This window comes from Ovis aries, chromosome 3, assembly GCF_016772045.2.
Source record: "Ovis aries strain OAR_USU_Benz2616 breed Rambouillet chromosome 3, ARS-UI_Ramb_v3.0, whole genome shotgun sequence".
Classification (NCBI taxonomy): domain Eukaryota; kingdom Metazoa; phylum Chordata; class Mammalia; order Artiodactyla; family Bovidae; genus Ovis; species Ovis aries.
Genome location: NC_056056.1, coordinates 4094429 through 4112578, shown reverse-complemented (window position 1 = coordinate 4112578; position 18150 = coordinate 4094429). Strand labels below are relative to the sequence as shown.

Genomic DNA, 18150 nt, shown 5'->3' with positions numbered 1-18150 from the left:
GGAAGGGTCCCAAGAGAGCTCCCAGGCCAGCTCGTGGAAGTCCAGTGGAAGCCAGAGGCAAGGGCAGAGAGGACTCGCTGGAAACCCTTTCCCGGACCTTTCCTGCTGCACTTCGCACCTCGCTGCCACCTGTGGTCCAAGCCTCCGCATCCCTGTGAGCATCCCTGACCAGGGTTCGGCTTGGGGAGGCAGGGACCCCAGGGCACCAGGCTGCTGGTGCTGGCCCCAAAAGGCTGAGATGGACAGTGGAGGAAAGGAAACAGCTTCCTCAGCCGGTGCTTCAAGGTAAAGGATTCCCAAGGTTGACTGGCATGCCCAGGATTCACCATTTAACCCTCCTGCCACCCCAGGGCAGACCAGAAAAGGCTGAGGACCTCACACACACACCCGACACCCTACACACGCCCAGGCGCTCACCTGTAACACCTGCACGCATCCCTGCAGGACACACACCTACCTACACCCTACACAGGCTACACCCACACGCACAACACTCACTACACCCCACACCCTTCCACACACAATAGAGCACAAACACACACCTGCCCCCACCACACACAGAGCCTGTAGCGTCTTCCTTCTTCAAGGCCCCATTTGAAAAGTAAAGGGGACACTTGGCATCTGTCAGGGTTCATGGGGGACTCAGCACTTTCTTCTCCTCGCCACATCCCAGCACAGCTCCCGGGCCCCGCCCCCTCCTGACCCGGCCAAGGGGAGCGTCTTGGAAAGGAGCCCCAGCTGCGCTGCGCTGCGGAGGAGAAAGAAGCACTGCTTTTGTTTTCTTTTTCTGGTTCCATCTCATGCATACTGATGCTTGAAGGAAGCAGGGTGCCCGCTCCCCCACAAGTCCGTCTCTCCCCCAGATTGCTGGGGGCTTGGCTCAGGCTGTGGATTGGGCTCTTCCTGGCCCCGACTTACTAAGCATTATAGTTCAGTGAAAGCTAAACGCCACCATTTCTGGGAGCCCACCACCCTCGGCATGGCGCGGATTCCTGGCAGCCGAGGCCTGCAAGGCCTCCCGGAGGCCGCAGCCGGAAATCAGGACTGTGTGCGGCGCCAGCCAGGCCTGGGGCCAGGGGGCCTTCAGTGATGCTCTTTGTTTATTATTTACTGCCACCTGCTGGTCAGCTGTGGATCCTGCGCCCCGAGTGAGCTCTTAAAAGGATAAACGCACCATTTCTAAAACCAGTACAGGACGGGAAGAGGAGAAAGCGGGCTGGCTATTCCACTTGGTTGCACTCCACCATTCTTCGGGGTAGGGAGCAAGCCCCCTTGGAGAACTTATTTCCTCCGTAAACTCAAGTCACTTGCCCTGACAAGCGCCTTTTTTGGCCAGCAGTGTTTCCCAGGCACAAGATGGAACAGATGTCTTCTAAGACTTCTTTAGGTTCCAAAAATCTATTTCCTAACATCTCGAGTACTCAACAACAATATTTAAATCTACTTGTCAGACAATGGTGCCAGGAGATAACGATTTAAAAAAATAATAATTTACAAGTTTTCCCACAAACTATAAATGCTGGAGAAAGTGTAGAGAGAAGGGAACCCTCCTGCCTTGCTGGTGGGAATGCAAATTGGTGCACCCACTATGGAGACCAGTATGGAGGTTCCTTTAGAAACTAAAAACAGAGCTACCGTATGAGCCTGCAATCCCATTCCTGGGCATACATCCAGAGAAAAACATGATCCAAAAGGATATATGCACCTCAATATTCATTGCAGCACTATTCACGATAGCCAAGACATGGGAGCAGCCTAAATGTCCATCGACAGAGGAAAGGATACAGACGTGGTGCACATACACAATGGAATGTTACTCGGCCATTAAAAAGCATGGACTAATGCCATTTGCAGCAATGGACGGACTTAGAGATTATCATAATGAGTGAAGTAAGTCTGACAGCGAAGGAGAAATAGCATATGACGTCCTTTAAGTGTGGAATCCACAAAGAAACGATACAAATCAACTTAAAAAACAGAACAAGACTCACAGACTTGGAGAGAATGAACTCACGGTTGTCAGGGGGGAAACTGGGGCAAGGGATAGTCAGGGAGTTTGGGATGGACATGTACACACTGCTATAGTCAAAATGGACAACCAGAAGGACCTACCTCATAGCACAGGGAACTCTGCTCAATGTCATACAGCAGCCTGGATGGGAGGGGAGTTTGGGGGAGAACGGGTACACGAATATGTACGGCTGAGTCCCTTCGCTGCCCGCCTGCAACTGGCACAGCCTTGTTAACTGGCTATACTGCAACACAAAATAAAAAGGCCTAAAAAATAATTTACAAGCTTTATTTCCTTCCAGAGTTAGCAAATGAATTTCAACTAGAAGTTTTCTTCCTACGGTTGCCAACAATTTTTTTTAACACCGGCTTTTTTTTTTTCAAGTCCAGAAAAGTACGTTAGGGCTGGGCCCTTAACAGTTGGGAGGCTGCTCAGCCCTTGGTGAGCAGCTGCTCGTTTCGATCACTTTCTATCACTCCCCTCTCCCACACGTCTACTGGGGCCAAAGCAAAGATAAGACGTGAGGTGCCGGCACCGCTGAACCCCCTGCAGCAGAGGGGCAACTCCAACTGGGGGCCCTGAGCTTATCTCGCTAATGAGGTTCTAGATGAGAAAAAGAAAAAAATGACCATTTAAAAGCAGGCATTCTTCCATGGGCCACAGCTGCTAAAACCCGCATGCCCTGGAACCTGCGCTCTGTAACACGAGTAGCCAACGCTCACCGCAACAGGAGGAAACCTGCACGAAGCACCCAAAACCCAGGGCAGCCCAAATAAATAATTAAAGAACGGCCATCCTCTGAATGAATGGGGATTCACTTAGCAAATTTAGAAGACTTTTAATAAAAATGCTCACTGAGACACACTGTGTCTGACAATCGGATCATTAGCCATTCCTATCTTAACACCCACTTTTGCACCTTTCAGTGGAAGATGAGACAGGCCAGCAATCCAGATATGGACTGGACTGTTGGAAAGTGCAGTGTTAAACTAACTGCACGCTACGGATCAAAGAGTTTCCGGAACACGATTTTCCTTCCATTTTAATGCAGTCAGGGCTCAGAACCAGTTATATCCCCCACATCTCAGGGGCAGCGGGAAGGCCGGTGCTCACATGATCTGTGAGGAGAAAGTCAGCAAGTCCTGGGAAACCAGGAAACAACCATGAGCCCGGTGTTCTGGGTGGAAAAGACGCATTGACGCATTGATTTGACAAGTACATGTGCTATAGTGCTGACTCAGCTCTGCTGTGAGCTTGGGTTTTTTCCTAATACAAGTATTGATTCTTGCAATCTTCATAACAAACCCATTTTACAGATGAGGAACTGGAGGCACAGAGAGAGGAAGAAACGTGCCCCAGGCCACACACAAATGGGTCGGGGAGCCCAGAATTAAATCCAGGCCACTGGGCTGTGGGGCCACCTGCCCCGTCTCTGCTCTCTGCCCCCTTTACAGGGGAAAAAGCAGCGTGAATTCTGCCCTCCTCTCTGCATTTCGTTTGCGGTATGCCCCAGACAGGTCACTTTACCTCTCAGCTGAGGCTTCTTCATCTTAAAAAGAGAACTGGACTCAGTTCTCTGAGCTCCCGGCAAGCTGCTAGGTGGCAGGTCTGCAGCCAGGCCACCCCCGGCTCTGAGGACCCATGAGGCCGTCTGTGTTCAGCCTCACTCAGTCACCAGATGCAGCCACTCCCGAACGGAACCAGAACGCAAGCCTTCCCTATGGCGGCAGATTAGAGGTGGCCTTCCTACCCCCAGGCTCCCCTGGTGGCTCAGACGGTAAAGAATCTGCCTGCAGAGCAGGAGACCTGGGTTCGATCCCTGGGTCAGGAAGATCCTCCGGAGAAGGGTAACAGCTACGCACTCCAGTATTCTTGCCTGGAGAATCTCATGGACAGAGGAGCCTGGTGGGCTATAGTCCATGGGGTTGCAAGGAGTCGGACACAACCGAGAAACTAACACTTTCCTACAGCTGAGAACTGGGCTTGAGCCCCCCACCCCTTGAATCTGGGCCCATCTTGGCTCGGTTAATGGACAGAATCAGCTGGAAGCTCATTCTGGGACTTCGGAGGCTGGGTCAGAAGAAGCCTTTGCTCTTACCCCATCCTCCACCCTCCACCCCATCCACGACGGCTGCTCTCGGCCTCCTTGGGACGCTTGCTGTGGGGGAAGCTAGGATCACACAAGGGGGCTGACCAACACGAGGAAGCCCAAGCTGCCCCATGGCGACGCTGCACTGAGGGGGAGACCTGAGCACCTCACTGCAGGCACCAGGCGTGGGGATGAAGGGTCCTGCCCCAGCAGATGCAGCGGGGAGAAGCAGCAAGGAGCCAGGTCCACACCAGGACCAAGAACCACACGTAGGGCCCAGATGGATGATCCAGCCCAGTTGCCTCCAGTCGTCAAGAGTCGTGCCAACTAAGGCCCAAGTCAGACAGTGGTGCCAAGCCCTCCTGCCCTGCCCTGCCTGAAATCCTGACCCAGGACATCAGGAGCAGAACGAAGCAGCCATCCTTCTATGCCATCATGTTGTAGGGCGGCTGCAATAGATAGCGGGGCCCCAGAGGTGGAGGGGACCAGGCTTTGGCCAGCTCCTGGCGACCACGGGGACCGGGTGCCCCAAGCTGGCGTCAGTCACAGGAAGAGAACAAGGTATCAAAGAAGTCCACCTATGAAACATACATGTGTGTTTGTGTATATGACCTTGTGTAACATACACGTGTTAAATACACATATGTACATGTAAGGTACATGTAAACATACACGGCCTTGCTACTACCACCATGATTTCTACTATCGTTATGAGAATGACAACGACTATAACTATTAATGATAATAATAGTGTCTGATAAGTGGTCTGTTGGGTCCCATAAAGTGTGAAAGTCACAGTCGCACCCCTGTGTCCAACTCTTCGTGACCCTTTGCAGCCCGCCAGACTCCTCTGTCCATGGGATTCTCCAGGCAAGAATACTGGAGGGGGTAGCCTTTCCCTCCTCCAGGGGATCTTCCCAACCCAGGGATCGAACCCAGGTTTCCTGCCTCACAGGTGCTTTCTTTACCATCTGAGCCACCAGGCAAGCCCCAGTTGGGTGCCATGCGTGGTGTTAAACGTTTCACAGACACATTTTCACGTGGACACCTAACAAACCATGACTATGGTACTGTGGAAAGCTCACGCTGTCAATGAGGACGCTGTAGTCCTGAGAGGCCTTGCCCAAGGTCACCCCGTGGCAGAACCTGACCTGTACTAGAGTTTAGAGTGGTGAGTGCACACCCCAAGCCTGCAGCTTCACCCTCCACTCTCCAGGAGTGAACACTTCGGGCCACCTCTCTGGAAACCCCTCGGGCCGCCCGCCGGCACCTGTTTTCCCTTTGTTCCTTAAGACGAATGGAGTCTCACCCATGTAGAAATGCAGGCAGTGGGGCAAAGTGTCTGGGCCCCCACCGCCACAGGGCGGGCCTGCCTGGCTCTGCTACGCCGTGCCGTCCCGGGACACCAGCTGTGCCCTCATCTGTTCATTCATTCATGGGTTCATTCATGGACGACATTTGCTGAGCTCCTACTATGAGCCACGCTGGCGATGGGGACTGGGGAGCAGACGGAGCCCAAGTGGAAACACACAGCAGGAGGTGCTGGGAGGCGTCCCAGAGGAGGGCCGTCTTACCTCCCTGTAACCTGACCATGCCCAGGTGGAGAGGGCTCCAGTGCTCAGGGCCACGGATGGGAGAAATCGAGGTCTGGATGCCCCGGGGAAGAGCAGGGGAAGGGCGCGGTCTGCGTACATGCATGCTCAGTAGCTAAGTCGTGCCTGACTCTTTGGGGCCCCATGGACTGTAGCCCACCCAGCTCTTCTGTCCATGGGAACCCAGGCAAGAATACTGGAGTGGGTGTATACTCAACACGCGTCCCTCCCCTCTCGCCTCTGTGTCCCTCTGCCCCATCGCACCCACCTACCTCTCTCTACCCTGAGCCCCCTTCCTGCTCAGCTCAGGGCAGGGTACAGCAGGGCAGAGCTGCAGGGTGAGGGCCCTGTGGCCCCCCTCCTCGGCGATCACAGCTGTGCCAAGTCCCCCATGGGAAGTCTGTTTCAGGGATGTGGCAACTGTCCGAAGTGTAGGGGCTGCAGAAGGTCACTGAGGGCAGCCTCCCCGACACCCCTCGGGCCCTGCTCGCAGCCCGAGAGGACAGCCAGTGTCAGATCCCTGCCTGGGGTACTCGGAGGGCAAGGGGCTTCAAGCTACACCTGCCTGGAGGGGTGTGAGCAGGAGACTCCTGGCTGGAGGAGAAGGCGGGGGCCTTGGGGCCTGGCCTGTCACAGGCGATTTCACAGCTGAGTGGGCTGGAAGCCACCAGGGCTGCCCGTGGAGAGGAGACGCGTCCAGAAGCCCTGGTCGGAACGAGAAGGACACCCTGCCCCTCTGGGCTCCCCTCCGGTTTTGTGATCTCCATGCCTGACACATGGCAAGCCCCCGACACTCAGCCCAGGAAAACCATCTGCACGGCCCCTCTGCTGACACTGCCATGGTGGCCAGGCCCCCGCCTTCCAGGGGGAGAGGCTACTTCACGGACTGGACACACGGGTGAACTGAGAGCCCCTCGCTGCCTCAGTTTCCCCACCGCTCTGGCCACCGAACAGAAAGCTTTGCAACCTCTTGGCCACAGACCTTTGCCAATGCCCCAGCAGGGCGTCATCTTAATAACGCAGACAGACGATGCCACTCTCGCAGCCAAAGCCTAGTTCTTAGAAACTCAGGAGCTGGACCCTCTAGGGGCACAACCCTGTTGATAAACAGCGTGCTGACCCCCTTTCTACAGCTGTCCTCATTACACGCCTCTGCCCCTCACAACACACCCCCACTTTGAGACCCGCTGCTCTGCTGGGCCGTCTCGGCAGGAAGGCGCCTACCTAGTTTCCAGAAGAAAATCTTTGTAGCGGTCCCAGCGGAAAAGTCAAAAGTTTGACTTGAAAAAAGGAGCTACTTCAAAAGCATTGTCAAGACGGAGGTGAGGGTTCCTTTAAAAATGCATAAATTACTGGGGTGTCCATTAATCAACCTACAGGCAGCCCAACGAGGGGGGGGGTCTGGTGGGGGTGCTGAGGGGCCGTCGGGACACATCCAGGGGAGGTGCAGCGAATAAAATACACGTTCAGTAAAAGAGTAAATTAATGTGTTTATTACTTACTGCTTGGGCTGCTTGTGTGTCTGTGTGTGCATGTGTGTGTGTGCGGAGAAAAATGAAAGAAAAATGTAGAGTTTTTTCAATAATAAAAAGGGAGTTGCACTGCAGGGCCCCTAAAGCTTGTGAAAAATTAAACTCGACGGATTCAAACTGTCCTATTTCCACTTCAAAAGAGAAGAGGCACTGAGCTCTTCCCAAGTTAGCTTCAAACGCCCAGCACCCTAGAAAGTTTCTTTATAAAAATAAAGGCTCCTGCTCCCCCAAGCATTGTACCGGTTACTGTACCCACAGTCTCTCTCTCTTCTAATTATACCCCTGTGAGTCCATTAATCAACTGGTAAATTATTTAGAGAGTCATGCGCTGTCTTCAGCTGGTACAAACACACCACATGCAAAGGCTTGCTGGAAACCGGCCGGGGTCCCTCGGGGTCTCCCCTCTGTGGTAAGACAGCTAGCAGCTTGCCGAGGCTGCACTATTAAAAAAAAAAAAAAAAAAAAACAAGAAATAGCAAGCCGCTTACCTCCTCAGATGGGAAGATTTACTTTGTCTTTCAACTCAGCCACTCTTTGCAAGGTTTTAACAAAAGAGAAAAGCTGGTGTATTGTCGAATCTTTAGTGTGCATTTAGTGAGGAGAATATTAATTCCCCCTCAAAAAAAAAAAAAAAGGGCAGCCCCTCGGCTGAGTTCTGATCCAGGCCTCCTGGGACGTGTACTCACGGAAGCCTCTCGAAAATGCTCGTAATCATGCCAGTTTGGGGCTGGTTCGGCTTGTTCGTGTTCTGATGGCTGCGTTGGCCATGGTGAGGTCTCATTACCAGAAAGGGTGCAAATTAAGAGTCTGGAGTCTCCCTCAAACCTCCAGCCTCTCCTCAGGTTCTATTAGGCCTAGAGGGACTTTCTCCAGACAGAAATATTTGGGCGATAACGGGGTTTATGGGAGCAGGCATGGGTAACACGGGGTAATGATCTGTCTTCCGCGTTATCTTTTCTACATGCCAACACTTGCGCATTTAGGGGAAAGTTATTATGCCAATTAAAGAGCTGTTTTCTCACCTGAAAAAGTCAGTGTATGTCTGGTATGTGTGCCAAGGAATCCAGGCCTTCATTCGATTGAACCCCCTCCAGCTGTCGGGGGGATACTGGCAGGGCGGGGCTGGTTACAGAGTGGAAGTGAGTGAGGAGAGCCGCGCCCCCCGCACCTTGGTCAACGAGCCAGTCTGGCAGGTGCTGGGTTAGCAGCACCTGGGTGCAGGTGCTCAGTTCTCCCTTCCGACCCTGCAGACCCAGGAGGTGGGAAAAGCTGGGGTCTGACCTGAAAACCCCACCCCGGGGACACACCGTCACTGGCGGCCCCCCCGCCTGACATCCCTGCATGAACGGAGCACGATGGGGACAGCTCTAGGCAAGCATCTCACACACTGAGAGCAAAGACTAAACCAGTGAGGACGAAATACACCTTCAGCTGTTTTAATATCTTGCCTGGGTCACCAATTTCCAGAGAAAACACAAGCAACGTCCGAGAATGAGAACAATGACCAGAGCTGGGGGAGAAGGCCACCCTTCTGAACCAGAGATGGTGGCGTACCACTGATTAGACCCAGTCGTCTGGGATGAGGTTATATTAGCATCTACCACCAGCAGCCACAGGACCGTAATTTATGGCTGGAATTCCCAGGAGGACTAAAAGCTATGTGTGCTCAGCTGTATCTCTTTGCAACCCCACAGACTGTAGCCCGCCAGGCTCCACTGTCCATGGGATTTCCCAGGCAAGACTACTGGAGTGGGTTGCCATTTCCTTATCCAGGGGATCTCCTGAACTTAGGGATCAAACCTGCGTCGCTTGTACCTCTGCATTAGCAGGCAGATTCTTTACCACTGTGCCACGTGGGAAGACCCCACACTACACTTGACCTTAGCCAAAAAGCGCTAGGGTGAGCTGAGACCAATGAGGGAGTTAGTTTTTATGCTAAGTGAAACTTGAGAAACGAGAATTTCAATAAGCAAGGTCAGATGGCTGCCTTCCTTGGGAAGCTCACGTCCAAAAGGCCTTCTGGTAGGAATGAAGCAGAGAAGACTCAGGGCACGTCATTTGGAGATGGTGACCACTGTGAGTCACTGATGGTTTAAGCAGAGAATTGAGTTCTAGCTGCTCCCTTGGCTAATCCTGGGCAGAAAAAAACAATGCCTGCACACATGCCCCTAGTATAAAACAGCCATGGAGTCTGCCGGCACTGACCACTGAAGGTTAAATGGTTTTTTAGCAGCTGAGAAGTTATTTTTCCAAAAGCCCAGAAGGGTTTTCAGTTGCTCTGCAACCATGTACAAGTAACAGGAGCTCCCAGGCAGGCAAGCCTGCGTGCTGGGCGGCCTGGCCCCATGTCATGAGCAGTGCCCTCTCTGTGTCCACCGGGGACATGGCTGCGTGAGGAGTGCCATGTGGGGCCCTGGAGAGCCAACTTGCTCTGTTCAGCACAGCTCGAGTCAGAGCTTAGGAGGTCAGACCTATGTATCTCAAAATCTGGAGCATGGAACAAGCATCTCCCCAACCTTCCGTCCACAGTGCAGCCGCCAAGAGCCCAGGATCGAGAGACTGGGATGAGCGAAGATGGGGCCCTGGAGTCCTGTGCCCGGTAAACGTGGAAAGAAGCGACAGCAGCACGGTTATTAATTTTGCGGCTGATTTGAGAGGAGGAGGTGTTGGCAGCACCCGTGAGGACATAAAAGAACATAACTGAGTCTTCAGAGGCCGCGGCTGGGACATCACATCGGGAGGCCCCGAGGGGGCAGTAAGAGGAAGTGGCTCCGTGGGGGTACGCTGACATCTGGGTCTACTCTCGGGCTGCTGGCGGCGACGGCTGTGAAGACGCCCCGCGATAACCATGCTCCTGGGATGGACTCGCAGCTCCCAGGCCAGTGGAGCAAGGGCAGGAGTCCCAGAGACGGGCAGCAGGTGTGGCCAGCTGCCGGGAGCACAGGGCAGAGTCCCCAGCGGAGGAGGTCCAGCCCCTGGAAGGGCACTGCCCGCCTTCAGAGGGAGTGAAGGGGGCGGTCTACACTAGGCTGGCTGCAGGGCAGGGTGTTGACAGTGACACCTACCAGCCCCGAGGCGCGGGGGCTCTGCCTCCGGGACCACGCCTGTGGGTCCTTACCATACTCTCTGCCCCTGCAGGATTTCTGGAAATCCTTGCAGGTTTCTGGAACCTTCTGGGTTTCATCTAGGGAAACCCCGGCGGGGGTTCCCAGGACTGCAGCTGCCCCCTCCCCCCCGCCCCCCCACGCTGAGCTATCTGAAACACCACCAGGTTCTGAGGAGGGAAACCTGAGAGGTCCGCGCGGCCCCACAGGACAGAGGGGCAGCCGAGGCTCCTTCTCCCAGACGCTCCGGCCGTGGCCGAAAGTGTTCAGGGCTGCGCCGCACCGCGCGTGCGGACTCGGGGACCCTCCTGACCCAGGGCAGTGTGGGGAGAAGGCATGCCCCCGGCCCGCCTCACCCCCGGGAGAGGAGAGTCAGTCCCCGGGGGGCCCTGCCCCTCCAGCTCCCACCCTCCGGCTGGCGGGCCCTCGTGTGGACGGATTCGCTTCCCCCCGCGGCCCCACTCGGCTCTTCCTGGGGAGGGCCTGGGCGGCCCCGTCCCGTCACACCTCTGCCTCCCCCGGTCTGGACTTGGTCGGGGCGTGTCAGGAAGCCCAGCTGTACCCGCAGAACCCTGTCTCTCTCCTCCCGTCTGTCTCCTCTGGGTTCAGGACTCAGGGCTGATGTGGTCGATCCCCACCCAAGTCTGCGCCTGAGGCGCGACGCCGGCCACGCGGGCCGCGAGGTGGCAACAGGGCGCTTCCAGGCTCAGGCCGACTTTCCCTTCAAGCCCAACTTCCGTGGAGAATCACTGAAGTTTCCGTTTCCTGTTTCTGCCGGGCGGGCGGCGACGCGGGCGGCCGGCCTGGGTGGTTGCCGCGAGCGTCCTCCAGCAGCCGGGCGCTCTGGTTTCCCCGGCAGCGTCTCCGCAGCCCGCTAATGAGCCCCTGTTAGTGGTGATGAATGTAAATGCATTCTTTGTTATCCCTGCGAGATGGGGATTAGTGAAATGACAGGACTTATTGCTTCTGTGAGGAAGATATGATGTTGGTGGTGGTTGTGTCTTTAATTCTGCAGCAAGTGGAGGAGTGTAGAGCTACCTTGTCTAAGGAAAGAGAAGGCTGCGGAGGGAAACGGTAGCACAAAGCACTGAAGACTTAAGCTGCCAAGGTCTGGCTCCCTGTATGGGAATCGGAAGTGTGCGCTCAGTCTCCTTCGTATCCACCAGAAAAAAAAAAGGGAAAATAAAAACCAGAACAACTCTGCCTCTTGACCACCAGTGGAAAGGCCCCCTGGGGGCCTCCGTGTTTAGCATGCAGAGAGAGAGAGAGGATTGAAGAGGCTGCACTGCTGACTGTGAAGATAGAGGAAGGGGCCTCCGGAAGCTGGGAAAGGCCAGGAAACAGACCGTCCCCAGAGAATTCCTCAGGAAGGAATGCAGGCCTGCGGCACGTGACTTTAAGACTCCTGACCTCCAGGACCGGGAGAGAAGAAATGTGTGTTGTTCCAAACCGCTGACTTTGTTTCAGCCATGATAGAAAACGAATAACTAGGCAATATCCCGAGGTGCAAAGCCACAGGGGACTCGAGCGTCAGATGCCCAGGGGCGGGAGGGCGCCCTAGTGAGGCGTCACCGGCCTCCCGGGCGTACGTTCCCTCTGACCTAATCAGAAGCATCTGCAAACCTGCCCTGTCACAGGAGGGTGCCTTACAGGCTCACTGAAAGGCGTGCAAATCTGAAAACCACCTAAATATTTACTTTTCACAACTTTTTATTTTAATAAAAAAACTCAAAGGTACAGAACGTCTCTAAGAAGAGGCAAGGAATTTCTGCCTCCCTTTGCCTGAGGTTTACCCCCCTGTCAACATTGCCTCCTCTGGCTGGTCACTGTCCCACTGTCTTTCTTTCTGAACCACGAAATGCTTTGTCAGGGAGAATGATACAAATTACGCACCCAGTCCGTGTGATGGGATACCATGCAACAACATTTAAAATGACATAAACCTATTAACTTGTTATCTTATTCTCTCATTAGCGCAACAGATGTTTTCCAGAGGGCCAATCACCCCTATCCCCCGTCTCAACAACAGGGAAGCTGGGCTCGCTGGAGGGCGAGTGAGCTTGAGCAGGCGTTGGGCCTCCGTCCCTGCTGGCTGCCCGCACGGCCCATGCCTATGTGCACATCCCAGCCCGCACTCATGTGAACCCAACACCCGGGGTTTCTGTCTCCATCTCTCCACAGAGACGCCTGGGCCTCGTGGCTGCTGCGGGGCAGGGCGGGCACGCCAGGATCTGAACCAGACGGGGAAGCACCGGAGCTTGCACTGGCTGACCCTGTTGACCAGCCGGTGATGCGAACAGACTCGCCGGCCCGGACCATTGTGTCTCCCTCCTCTGATTGCCGCGCCCTTTCTGCCTGCCTCCCTGTAACTTCACCGTGGGGTCCACGACACCTTAAGGAGGGCCTGGGGAGAGCCAGGCCAGGTCGTCCTCCCCAGGCGGGCCCTCAGAGTGGGGATCAGGAGCGAGCAGCCTGTTCAGAAGCAGCAGGAGGAGGAAAGAGCACTGGGCAGTGAGGGTGTCCCAGCCAACGCGCGCACTGACTGTCTCCACGGCCCTCTCCTCCTTCTGGGTCGGCCTTCTTCATAATAAGTGCCTGTTCATAGCAGACGTGATGACGCGCTTGTGCTCACCGCACAGAGAAGCTACATACAGCCCTTTACACAAGGATGGGAGATGTGGGCGAGGAAACACACCGCCCCGGGGAGGAGCCCAGACGTGAGCCGGCATGCCTGTGGCCTGAGCACCTTGTCCCTTCTCTGGGGCTCATCTGTGGACTCAGGGAAACGGCAGAGAACAGGCTTGGATCGAGGACACACTTTCGGAGCTTAGGTCACAGAGGGGGTCTGCAAAGATGACCTGGTCCAGCCTCCCCTGAGGATCCACGGCAGGTCAGTCCTCAGGTCTGCAAGGCTGTCTGAGCCTCCTGGCTTCTGACTGCTGACCAGATCAGAATCTTGGCCCCTGGTGTTTTGGGACAGGAGGTGGTAAAGAGGTGGGCAGCTCTGGGCCTCTCCTGGCTCCCAGCTTTAAGTGACAGCGAGCATTCTTGAGAAAGAGGGCCACTTCACACCCTCAGTAAAATGCATTACGTTCACAGACTTTGCCCCCCAGCCCCCATCGCTTGGAAGCCAGGATGACCAGCTGAGGAACAAAACCAGAGCCTTTGCCTCCCAGAAAGCCTGGTTTCCATTTCCTGGTGGTCTTTCCCAGTTGGAGCCCCCAGGTGCCCCATAAGCCTCACACAGAGCAGTCTCTCTCCAGAGCCTGGAAGGTTCTGGGAGTCATGGCCAGCAAGGCCTACCTGCTATCTCCTTCTCGAAAAATGGCTGGATCAAATCGCCGTATTTGGACTTGTCCGCCACGGCTTCTTTGAGCAGTTGCCCACAGCAGACTAGAGGAGAGAGGAGCAGAAAGAAGCCCGTTAAATTTTAAATAGAAGGAAGAATGAGAAGGAAAAAACAAAACAAAGACCCAGTGCTGCCTGCTGGGGAGAAAAAAAAAGGTCACTGAAAAAAAATATAAAAGGGTTTTCTGAGTGTGGGCGCGTGTCCAAGTGAAAGGAAGTATCAAAAAGGAATTGGAAATAAAAAAGAAGCCGAGGAAGGATGCTGTGGAATGAAAAAGAATGCATTTGGCGAAGGACATATTAAAAATGGACCGTGTGGAGAAGACATAACAAGGACTGTCACCGCCAGAGAAGGGCCCGCAGGGCCTCGGCGACACCGGGGAGTACAGCCCACGGCCCCGAGCGCTATTGGGGGTGGACACACTCCGGCAGGGAACCATGTGGACCAGCGTGATGTCCACTTTCACGCTGTTATCACTCAGCGGTGGGTGGGGACCCTAGAGTGTCCACGGCCCCCTGTGATGACGAGTCCACAGACACCATCAGGCTGTACAACAAAGGGACGCACAGGTGTCTTTCTGTCACAAGCAACTGCTGTGTCTCTAGACCCCAGCTGGGGCCAACACACAGGGCATGCCAGTTACCAAGCATGGGAGGAATAAACACAGTTGCCTTCTCCTTGGCTATGAAAACCTTGGCAGCCAGCGCCGGAAGGGTCCAGCCACGTTTTCATGAGTTGTTCATAGCACAGTCTTACTTTTCTTAACTTTAAAGCTAAGGACTTGGCCTCCTACGTTGAAGAAATCGAAATCCTAAAGTTAAGTGGATAAGGTGAATGTTAAGGATGACTCCCACCAAAGACGGACTCCTCTGAATGACATGCTAAATTCTGTGCAGCAGCAGCGACCATGTGCAGAGTGGCTGCGGCTTCGCTCGCTAATGAGGAGGCATAAAGGCAACCGAGACCTTTCCCTACGCCAAGCACTGTGCCAGTCATGCTTGGTATTGTCCAGCCCTCAGGCTAACTGCAGCTTTTTAGGTAAGGAGAGGCGCTGTGTGCTGTCCTAGGTCACCAGCCAGTGAGTGGCAGAGCTGGGATTCAAACCCAGGTCTGTGTGACACCAAAACTAGGCTGAGCCTCCAGTTCTGACCAGGAGGGAGGAGCAAGTATCCTGTTTCCCTTCTGTCATAAAAAGCCATAAAACTAAACAAAACATACGAGGCAACTCTTTTCAGGCACTTGGTCAGCAGACACTCGGGGCTGTGATCCTTGAGAAAGGACACACACCGAGTGGGACTCAGTCACCCTGGATTTCGACCTACGGGTACTGCCCATTCCACGGCCAGGAAGAAGTGGAACCCAGACACAGCAGGGGCACACAGCACTGGAGCTTGGGGCCTCGAGGCAGCTGGACTTTATAGGACAGAACAATGGGCGGCGTGGCGGAGGCAAGCTTGGGAACCTGCAGGAGGGTTCCCTGGAGTCACTGATCAATGCCAGACCACCCGTGTATCGGGCAGGCTCCACAGGGCCTGGGGGAGAAGGGCCACAGGGTAGCTGGGAACTGACAGGGGGTCTAACGGGGCAAAATGAGGCCGGCCTCTGAAGGCCAGGGTCAGAGACCTCGCTCAGCGCCGCAGACCCACGCTGAGACTCCAGGAAGGCCGTGCTTCAGGTGCGAGGATACACAGGCCCCAGAGGGAGCACGCCTAATCCCACGTGCTAAGTCGCTTCAGTCGGTTCCGACTCCTTGCAACCCTATGTGCTGTGGCCCGCCAGGCTCCTCTGTCCATGGGATTCTCCAGGCAAGAACAGTGGAGTGGGTTGCCATGCTCGCCTCCTGGGGATCTTCCCCACCCAGGGATTGAACTCTTGCCTCTTACATCTCCTGCATTAGCAGAAGGGTTCTTTACCACCAGTGCCACCTGGGAAGCCCAGTCCCACCTTAACAAAGACTAAAACTAAGCCTCAATGAGGTCAAGCTGATCCTCCAGGAAACTAACTGACTAACTGCCTGTTAGAACTCAGCTCTTTTTCATGTGATATTCTCAAAGCAGGACCACACAATCCAGACTCTGAAGAATGTGAGAACCACAATGTCCAGCATCTAATAAAAAAATGCTTGAGATCAAAAACAACAAACAAACAAAAACTATCGGAAAATGTGACCCCTACAAGGGGAGACAACAGGTCATAGTATCATAGGTTAAGAGATCACATGGATGTCAGTATTTGCACATAAGAACTATAAAATGGCTATTATGAATATGTTTAAACTTGAAAAGATAATTAAAATGAATGAAAAGATGTGGAATCTCAGCAGAGAAATTGAAACTATAAAAAAGAACCAGATGGAATTTCCAGAACTGGAAAATACAATAGTCTTAAATGGAAAACATCACTGAATAAGCTGCAATCAGTGAATCTGAAGACATGAAAACAGGCACTAGAAAGCATTCACATTGAAGCAAAGAGAAGGTGGGGAGGGGACTGGGGGGAAAAAAAAAGAATAAAATTTCAGAGAGCTGGAAGGCAAGAGCAAACAGTTTAACATACATGTAACTAGAGTTCCAAAAAGAGGAGAGAGAGGGAGGGAGGGATGGGGAGAGAGAGGGAATATTTGAGAAAATAATGGGAGAAATTTTTCAAAATTTGATGAAAAGTATCAACCCATAGATCCAAGACTCTCTGATATCCAAGCAAAAAGAACACAAAATAAACCGCACCTTGATACATTGCAGTTAAATTGTTGAAAATCAAACAGAAAATATTAGAAGCAACTAGGAGTGGGTGAGATGCTTTATATATATAGGAGAACAAAGATAAAAAATAATCTCTGAGTTCTCATCAGAAGCAATGCAACAAAATGCGTCAATGCAACAATGAAATGATATCTTTAAAGTGCTAAGAGGGGGGAAACCTGTCAACATAGATTTCTATATGCAGCAAAAACATCCTTCAAGAACGAAGGTGAGATAAAGACATTTTCAGACAGATGAAAGCTGAACTTCACCAGCAGACTTGCACTACAAGGTATGTTAAAGGAAGTTATTTAGGCTGAAAGAAAATGATGTATCAGATGGAGACTTGGATCTAAACAAAGGAGTGAAAAGTGTTGACTTTGAGTCTATATAAAAGCCCTTTCCTCCCTTCTCTTGAGTTAAAAAAAATGACTCTTTAAAGCAAAAACAATTACAATATACTGTAGGGTTGATGACATACGTAGGAGTGAAATGTGTGGCTACAGCACCATGAAGAACCAGAGCAAGGCGAAGGGAAAGCCTGCTGTCAGCCTCTCCTGCTCCCCAGGAAGAGGCACAGTCTTAATCCAAGACAGACTGTGACGGGTACTGTGTCAGCCCTGGAGCAGCCACAAATAAGACGGAGCAAGGAGATACAGGAAGAAAGGCAGTGGGGGAAATAACGTGGCTTACTAGCAAACGTTTTTGACCGATCCAAAAGCAGGCAGGAAAGGGAGAACAAAGAACAAGGACCTCCCTGGTGGTCTGGTGGCTAAGGGTCCGCCTGCCAACACAGAGGACGTGGGTTCGATGCCTGGTCCGGGAGGACCCCACGTGCTGCAGGGCGACTAAACCCGTGCACACGTCCTGAGCCTAGGCTCTGGAGCCCTCAAGCCGCAGCTAGAGAAGCTCACAGGCAGCCATGAAGACTTAGCATAGCAAAAAAAAAAAAAAAACCCACCACACAAATAGAAGACAAAAAATCTGAATGGTGGACTTGAAACCAACCATATAAACAATCACCTTAAAGGGAAATGGACTAAACACTTCCATTAAAAGGCAGAAAATGTCAGGCTGAATTTTTTTTTTTTAAGCAGTTATGTGTTGTCTACAAGACACATATTTAGAATATAAGACACAGATAGTTCAAAAAAAGAAAGAATAGAGGTTATACTTATCAGACAAAGCGGGCTTGGAGAAAATGAGTATTACTGGAGAGGCAGAGGGGTACTGCCTAGTGCTAAGGGGAGACTGCACCAAAAAGAGCCCCCACCCCCACCCCCCAGTGCACGTGCCCCCCAGTGCACACACAGCTTCAGCTTTCAGGGCACAGAGACCGGCAGAGAGAGAGAGAAACCTGCAGGCGGAGCTGGAGCTTTGAACGTACCTCTCTCAGCCACTGAAATGATACGCAGAGAGAAGTCACCAAGGACACAGAAGAAATGATCGCACCACCAGACACCTCAGCCTCACTGACACTCTAAGAGCACGATATTCAACAAAACCAGTGTATATATTCAAGTGCACATGTATTTCACCAATATAGACATGTGCTCGGCCGCAAAAAAAGTCTCAATAAATTTCAAAGGGCTGAAATCATATAGGGTATGTTCTTGGACCTCAAGAGAATTAAAGAGACAAAAAACAATCTGGGAAATTCCCAAATATTTGGACAGTGAACAGTATACTTTTAAATAATGCATGGGTCAAAAAAAATGCAGATTAGAAAATA

The 18150-nt window shown here is 53.0% G+C and overlaps 1 protein-coding gene across 9 annotated transcripts in view; it reads right to left on the bottom strand.

Annotated features, from left to right (window-relative positions):
- AK8 (adenylate kinase 8) overlaps positions 1-18150 on the bottom strand; it is a 133360-nt gene that overhangs the window by 57423 nt on the left and 57787 nt on the right. For 8 of the 9 annotated variants that reach the window (XM_060413754.1, XM_042245509.2, XM_042245510.1 and 5 more), the window contains one exon: positions 13632-13721. In XM_060413754.1, coding sequence (XP_060269737.1) covers positions 13632-13721 — 90 coding nt within the window. Of the gene's footprint in view, positions 1-12020; positions 13292-13631; positions 13722-18150 lie in introns of those variants that run through there. The other variant, XM_060413756.1, reaches the window with a different exon arrangement.